At 40.8% G+C, this 8005-nt stretch overlaps 1 protein-coding gene across 1 annotated transcript; it reads left to right on the top strand.

Annotated features, from left to right (window-relative positions):
- The first annotated feature begins 1139 nt into the window (after positions 1-1139).
- dhx58 (DEXH (Asp-Glu-X-His) box polypeptide 58) lies at positions 1140-6347 on the top strand. Its single transcript, XM_054607426.1, has 12 exons — positions 1140-1232; positions 1427-1617; positions 1724-1928; positions 2029-2219; positions 2330-2443; positions 2536-2668; positions 2795-2980; positions 3080-3330; positions 4556-4867; positions 4965-5155; positions 5264-5357; positions 5471-6347. The coding sequence occupies exons 2-12, from the start codon at positions 1441-1443 to the stop codon at positions 5654-5656; spliced, it is 2040 nt and encodes a 679-aa protein (XP_054463401.1). The 5' UTR covers positions 1140-1232; positions 1427-1440; the 3' UTR covers positions 5657-6347.
- Positions 6348-8005: the final 1658 nt, after the last annotated feature.

Raw genomic sequence — 8005 nt, 5'->3', positions numbered from 1 at the left:
GGATTATAAAGGGTTTGTGAAATGTTTACTTATTATCAGTGCTGTTCAAGCCTACGCTGTCACTGCAAAGTGAAGACCAGCTGTTGTTGCTCCAGAGCCTCCCTCAGACGGACCATTCTGTGGACTCAGTACACAGGTTTTAGTTTTGTTTCTCTGAGTCACACATCTGATCACGGATATAAAGCCACGTAGTGAATTTTGAGTGCATGTGGTTCACTTGAACAGGCAAATTATATGTATGGTTTTGAAAGTACATTTATCATACTTTTTCCAAATTATGCTGTGATATTCTGTTAAGCCGTACATTAATATACAGGTAGAGATAATTCATACACTATGGCATTGTGCTTATTTTCTATCTCTACTTGTGCCTAGTTTTTTATACTGCTGTATGGCTAGTCAAGCCCAGAATGTGTTGTAAACTTAGAATGTATTTTCCTTGCTTCTATAGGGATAGTAATACTTTTAATATATTATGTATTTTTATGTATAAATATAGAATTTCTGAATTTGTATACAGGTTATATATATTATTTCTGTGTATCTGGTTGCTCCAAAAGCCATTTACAATATGTTATTCTATATCACTTTATCACTCTGAAAAAATGTGTGTGGCATATGTGCAAATCTACACAGCTTCCAACATTTAGCTTGACTTAAAACTGTCTTTACCCAAGTGCTGCAAAACAATGACTTGCAACTGTAATGGAAAATAAAATACCTTACTGGCAGAAAAGATCCAGTTACACAAGTTGCTGTTAGAACATGGGGATTTCCTGCTTCACCACCAACAACAACAGTAAGTTTTGCTTTCCTGATCAAATGAAGAAAAAGTAGGGCCCATTTAGGGTGTATGCAAAAGCTCAGGACGTTTTCAACACTCTACAAACACACCTCTGCTGTAAGCCACTAATATAATAAACATAACGATAATATATACACTAAATATAGTCTTGGAAGTGGCTTTATTTAAATGGGGGAAAAAAAGGGTTGTGATATAACTCATTAATGTCTGTGTAGTTCAGGCTTCCCCTGTCACTGCGTAAAGTAATATATCTGTTGTCCCTCCAGAGCCTCCCTCAGTAGCGCCCTCCGTCTGAGCTCAAAGGGCTTTTACTTTCGTTTTCCCGTTTCTACATCACACAGCTGATCAGCAGAATTAAAAACCCCACGACCGACACTGTGTGATGTTAGTGGACAAGGAGCAGCTGGAAACACCACACAGCTGACTGGTGAGTTAATAACGGCTCACTTTTTTTAGCAGCTTAAAGATAAATGATACAATGATTTAGCATGCATGTCTCTCAACTCTACTCTGATCTAGCCCGACTTTATGGTGCTATTGATCACAGCATTTGATGTACTGGTATGATCTTGTGCACTTTTTTTTTTATAATATTAAAATTTCTGATGTGTTGTCAAACAGGAAGAAAGTGCAGGATGGCACATTTAGAACTGCGTGCATACCAGCAGGAAGTGGTTGAAAGGGCTCTTAAGAGAGAAAACATAATCATCTGGCTGCCGACGGGAGGTGGAAAGACCCGTGCTGCCGTGTATGTGGCCAAAAGACACCTGGAGACAACGCCAAGGGCTAAGGTGGTGGTCCTGGTAAACAAGGTACACAGAATGCACCCAGCAGACAGGAGGGAATCATTTTGATTAAAATAAAAGACTTCCAGTGGGGCCGATTCTTTATTTTTTTTTTATATATTTCATATTGTAGGTTCACCTTGTAGACCAACATTACAACAACGAGTTCAAGCCTCATCTGGGCCATGACTACACCCTGGTGGCAGTCAGTGGGGAGAGTAAGGAGAAGGACTTCTTTGGGCCCGTGGTGAAGAAATCCGACGTGGTCATCTGCACAGCACAGATCTTGTACAATTCTCTGACTGACATGGAGGACACCAAACATGTTGAGTTCTCAGGTCAGTAAAAGTGAGCTTTAACGTCCATGATCATAATGTTGTGATGACTAGTTGAATTGATGTGAGATTGTACCCATGATGCGTTCATGCTTCCTTACAGATATTACTCTACTGATAATCGATGAGTGTCACCACACCCACAAGGACTCAGCCTACAACAAGGTGATGGCCTGCTACGTGGAAAAAAAGTTGAAAGGAGAACAATTATTGCCACAGATCTTGGGTCTCACTGCCTCACCGGGAACAGGGGGCGCAAAGATCCTGGAAAAGGCTGTGGATCATGTACTGCAGGTCAGGGTTTACATATGCACCTTGGGGTTCTACTGAATTTGTCACTAATATGAGAGATTCTGTCTGATCTCCCACAAGTCTCTTCATCATCATCTCTCTCTCTTTCTCAGATTTGTGCCAACCTGGACTCCGCCATAGTTTCAGCTAAAAACTATGTCTCAGAGCTGAAGCAGAACGTGCCAAGACCCGTCAAGAAGTTTAACATTGTGGACAAAAGGCCTGAGGTAAACTACATTTGTTCTTTGTGCTTTAAAACAACTAATGTTTCCAAAACACTGTAAAAGATGTTAAAATCACATAACATTTGTTCTTTTAGGATCCATTCGGGGATCATCTTAAGTGCATGATGCAGATGATCCATGAGTACATGAACGTTCCTCCAGACTTCAAACTGAGAGAGTGTGGCACACAAGACTATGAGGCAGACGTGGTGATACTAGAGCAGCTAGGTAAGAACACTTTTTTTTGTGATGGCTAGTAGAAAACAATTGAGGCAAATTAAATGTAAATCGAATGTGAGGAGAAAGCAATGCTTCTGTTGATGCTGGCACATTATTTGTGTATATTTGGATCAGGAGTAAAACAGAACAGCAGAGTGCTAGCACAATGTGCACTCCACCTCAGACAGTACAACGATGCCCTGCTCATCAATGACACCCTGCGAATGATGGATGCTTACCGCTCCCTAGAGGGGTTCTACAACAACAAGTTCACCTCAGCGATTGATGGAACAGACTTCTTCCTGGTGGGACTTTTCCAAGGTAGGAATCTAAAAATGATACATGTATGTTAGTATGCACATGACTTCTCACAATTTTGTCCATGCAAGCTATAATTAATATCACTGTCCTTAAAAACAGAGAACCAAGTGGAGCTGCAGAAACTGGCAAGAGATCTTCGCTATGAGAACCCAAAGATGGGAGAACTTGAGAGCACTCTGCTAAAACAGTTTGGTCCAAGTGCGGAGTCAAAGGGAATCCTCTTCAGTAAAACACGTAAAAGCATCCATTGCCTAAATGACTGGGTCGTCAACAATAAAGTCTTGCAGGGAGCTGGCATCAAGGCAGCCATCCTCACCGGAGCTGGCAATGGTACCACTTACATGACGCAGGTGTGTTCATACACAATCCATGAGCATTAAGTTATTTTAATTCAGTTATAACCTATCTATAGATGCATTTGTTTGCCCTTTGTTGTTTTCTGTTTATTTATTACCTTTGGGAAGTATTATAAGTGCATACAATGTGGCATATCATTTATATGCAGATGACATACAACTCCGTCTTTCATTTAAACCCATTGAGGTTGATAGTGTTTCCAGGCTTCTAGACTGTGTAAACGCTATAAGGGACTGGACAGCTAAAAATTCCTTACAGCTTAATGGTGATAAGACGGAGGTCATGATTTTTGCACCGGATGAAGTTGTCCCTATGATCGAGCAGAGTATAGGTCCACTCAACTCTGCTGACAACTCCAACCTACGAAATTTAGGGGTAATTTTTGACCGCCATGTTAAACAGCTGTCCAAAACTTGTTTTTTCCTCTCAGAAACATTGGTAAACTGAGATCTCTTGTATCACAATCTGAACTTGAGATGCTCATACATGCATTTGTTTTATCCCGCACTGACTATTGTAACGCCCTATTCTCCTCACTCAGTACATCTGCACTTAACCGTTTACAGTCAATCCAGAATTCTGCAGCTAGACTACTGACTAGGACTAATAGACGGTCTCACATCACCCCCATTCTCAAATCTCTCCACTGGCTTCCTGTTGAATATAGGATACACTTTAAAATTCTCACCCTTAATTACAGATCACTACACGGTCAGACTCCGTCATATGTAGCAGAACTTCTTCACCCCCATTTATCAGCCCGCACTCTACGGTCAAACGATTTGAATTTGCTTTCGGTACCACGCACTCGCCTTAGAACCCGTGGTGACCGAGCCTTTGAGGCAGTAGCGCCAAAATTATGGAACGCTCTGCCTGCACACCTACGGTTAGCTGAATCGGTTATTTCTTTCAGAGGCCAGATTAAGACGTACCTTTTTAGAAAGGCCTTTGTATAATACTCATGCTCCAGGTCTGCTTTTAAACTTATGTTTTTATTATTGATTGACTGTCTTCTGTACCTTTTTAACGCGTTTTAATGTTTTATGTCTTGATTTTATTGATTTGTTTTTGTTTTCCTGCTGACTGTAATTTCCGCTGCTGTTAAGCACTTTGTGACCCCTGTCTGTGAAAAGCGCTTTATAAATACATTTTATTTATTATTTATTTATTTATTATTTCTGTTCTACATGACTAAGTCCTTACATGCTGTCCTCGCAGAACGAGCAGGCGGACACGATCCGCAATTTCCGTAAAGGTACTGTCAACCTCCTGATCTCCACCAGTGTGGCTGAAGAAGGCCTTGACATCCCCGAATGCAACCTGGTGGTACGCTATGGGCTGCTTACAAATGAGATTGCCCAGCAGCAGGCCAGCGGACGTGCCAGAGCAAAAGACAGCCAGTATTCAGTGGTCGCCGAGAAAGGGGGACGGGAAGTGAAGCGGGAGCTCACCAATGAATATCTGGAGGAGCTGACTGGAAAAGCCATCGCTAAGGTCCAAGACATGAGCTTCCAAGAGTTTCGCAAAAAGGTGAGGCTGCGGTACTCTGTACATCTTCATCCTTTACATCCTTTACTCTCACTGCTCAGTGTTTCTGCCATCACCTTCTGTTCGTCTTTGTCTTCAGATTGCTGAGCTGCAAAGGGAGGCAGTCATTTGCAGGAAACTTTTAGAGAAACGCAAAATAGAGAAGAGGAGTCGCAACACTGCCGCTAGCGTCCAGCTCTTGTGCCGGAACTGTTTCAAGCCTGTGGCCTCTGGCAGTGATATTAGACTTCTTGACAATGTGCACTTTGTCAATGTCAATCTTGACTTTAAGTGAGTTGAACTCTTTGTGGTATAAGAGAACATGTAAAATAATATGCAGGCTGAAGTCTTTACGGTCTTGTTTTAACTGCTCTAATCACGGCTTACCTTTGCTCTCAGGAAACACTACAAAGTTGGAGGGCAGGTGATGCTAGGAAAGAGTTTTGAGGACTGGGAGCCCGGGCGTAGGATCAGTTGTAGCAACTGTGACAAGGTAAAGTGGGACCTCTGCCAATTTAATTTAATTTAAAACTCAGAAAAAGAGTGAGTCATTAACAGAGTTGATGTGGTCTGGGATGTCAGTTTTATTCTTCTTTATATTCACAGGAGTGGGGATTTGAGATGAAGTACAAGGAGGTTGCCCTGCTGCCCAATCTGGCCATTAAGGACTTAGCCCTGGAAACCCCTGAAGGCAGGAAGATGGTGAAGAAGTGGAAAGATGTCCCATTCACTGTCGAGGACTTCAGCTTTGAAGAGTACTGCCAAGACCACTATCCTGACCTCCTTGATTGAGGCACCAGCAAGAGAGCTCTGTGTGGGTTTTCCCCTACTTCACATATACATTTTTATCTTCCATCTGTGTTAGATTGCCTGTGCTTTTTTAGCGAGCGCGTCATTGTATTGTTAAGATGCTTATATACAAACACAGGCTTTTTAACAATGCTCTACTCACATGCTTGCATTAATTTGTGCTGCCGGGACAGTGAGGCAGCAGTGTACTAAAACCCGTTATGCATCGGTCATGCTTGAAATTAGCATGACTGCTTTGTTTATGCCCAGGGTCCTAACTCCCTGTGCATGTTTTTGTGCTTATTTCCTCCGCTTCATGCCAAGTCAAGCACAGAAACAAAGCACACAATGAACTCCGCTGTCACATGAACCTCAACCATCATGAACACTTGAGATGTCATTAAGAAGATGAACTCTCTTTTAGCTATTTTAAGAAGTTTTATTAGGAACTTCCTTTTCACAGTATGCATGTAATTACGTGTGTCTGTGGTATGTGGATATTGTGTATGTGGATATTGTGTACGTACTGATAATCTCCAGTATTTTATGTAAAATTATTCAAGTGTTTTACAGGAAAAAAGACACTTTTAGATGATTTTATTTTGTTGCTGAATACTATAAAAAATGATGGACAATATAAATACATTTTAACTAAAGAGATGAAATTTGAATAAACATTCCTCTTGAAATGTCAGATCTTGTGTTGTTATATTTGCATTAACCACTAGGTGTCAGTGTTGATTAGACAATCAAGTCCATTTCTCTACTTCAGACTGTAAAAATGAGGTTGAGAAAGATAAACGTGTAATTCTCTTCTGACACTCACCACACTTTGCTGAGGTATCCTTGAGCAAGGCACGTTTTCCCTACAGTGCTTCAATAGTGCAGCTCATTGTTTGCTAGTACAAGATGGTTGATTGCAGCCTCCAGATATGTGTATGTGACATCTGGAAAAAGAAAATGTAATCAGTTGAAAGGGAAGTATTTTCACAATTGAGTTCTGATGCAAACAGTAGTTTATTTTTAATGTAACTGTGTCTGTATGTGTGTTTGGATGAGATGATGTAAAAAGATGCCTTAACCACCTCTCCTTCTGCATCACTGGATCAATACAGGGTTATGTATTTCAGCTTGGATCATTTAACACCATCTACACAGTCCACATAGAGGAACAGTTATATTAGACTTGCAAATGATCAATTAACACACTGCCTTCAAAGATACATTTTACTGCATAATAACTTGAATCCTCACAGCTTGATTTAAGCAATCCACAAAAGACAGATTTATCCAGCTAATCGTGTAAAACAGTCTCTGCTAAAGCTATTTACAGCTTAATTTTTCTGCTGTGTACGTACATGAATCAAGCTTGATATACAGCAGCACAGCTTCAGCTATAATGAGCAGTTTCCAAAACAAACCCAGATTATGAAATTAAAGCGACTGGTGAGGAAGCCATTAATTTCAGGCTGGCAGCTGTATTGGAGTAGATTCACTTTTTGACCCACACAACACATCTTTATGTGTATCTCTTAGTAAGACATGATAAGGTCAACCTCACTGTGTCACATGTGCCGTAATCCTTTCAAATCTGGCAGAGAGCTGGAGTCAGTGCTGCTGCCATGGATGTAATCATGCTAAAATCAGGCTCTGTTCCGGTGTCATGCCTGATTCAGATTCGGGCTGGCGGAGTGTATGATTTACTCTGATCAGGCTCAGGCTCGATAATCAACGCTGATTACTTCCTTTTACTTTCCGGCTCAACACCCTATGCATCTTAATTGCAATTAGCTCTCTTCTGAAATTAAAGCAGCTTGGAGTAGTTGAGCAGAGGAGGATAACATGGTGTGTTGTGTCAGTGTGTGTGTGAATTTAGGTGATGCCACTCACATTTATATTAGGCCTCTTGTCATAGGTATAAGAGTACCACGAGTCTGTTTCTAAACACACTGGTTTGTCGAGGGGTAGCAGGTCTTACAGCTGAAAGACTGACATCATGTAGAATATTATTAAACTATGGACACAACTTGTCAAATTTCCAATATACAACTTGCTAAATCATGACATGACTGTAAAAATTTTAAAGCAAGATTTAGCTTTTCTGCATGTTTTGACAAAAGCAATTGGGATCCCTGTTCTTTTGGGGCATGTTTAAACTAAATTAAAGCTACTGGAAACTCAGGACTTATGTGTTGGTGTTTAAACGGCTAATTGGAGCTGTAATGATCAGGTGTGTAATCGATTAGTTGTTCAACAGAAATTAACAATTTTGATAATCAATTGTCATTTATCAAGCAACAAATGCCAAACCTTGCTTGTTCTCAAATGTGAATACTCGCTGCTCTTTTTTTT

The sequence above is a fragment of the Anoplopoma fimbria genome, chromosome 11 (genome assembly GCF_027596085.1).
Source record: "Anoplopoma fimbria isolate UVic2021 breed Golden Eagle Sablefish chromosome 11, Afim_UVic_2022, whole genome shotgun sequence".
Classification (NCBI taxonomy): Eukaryota; Metazoa; Chordata; class Actinopteri; order Perciformes; family Anoplopomatidae; genus Anoplopoma; species Anoplopoma fimbria.
This window is presented reverse-complemented; position numbering and strand designations above follow the sequence as displayed.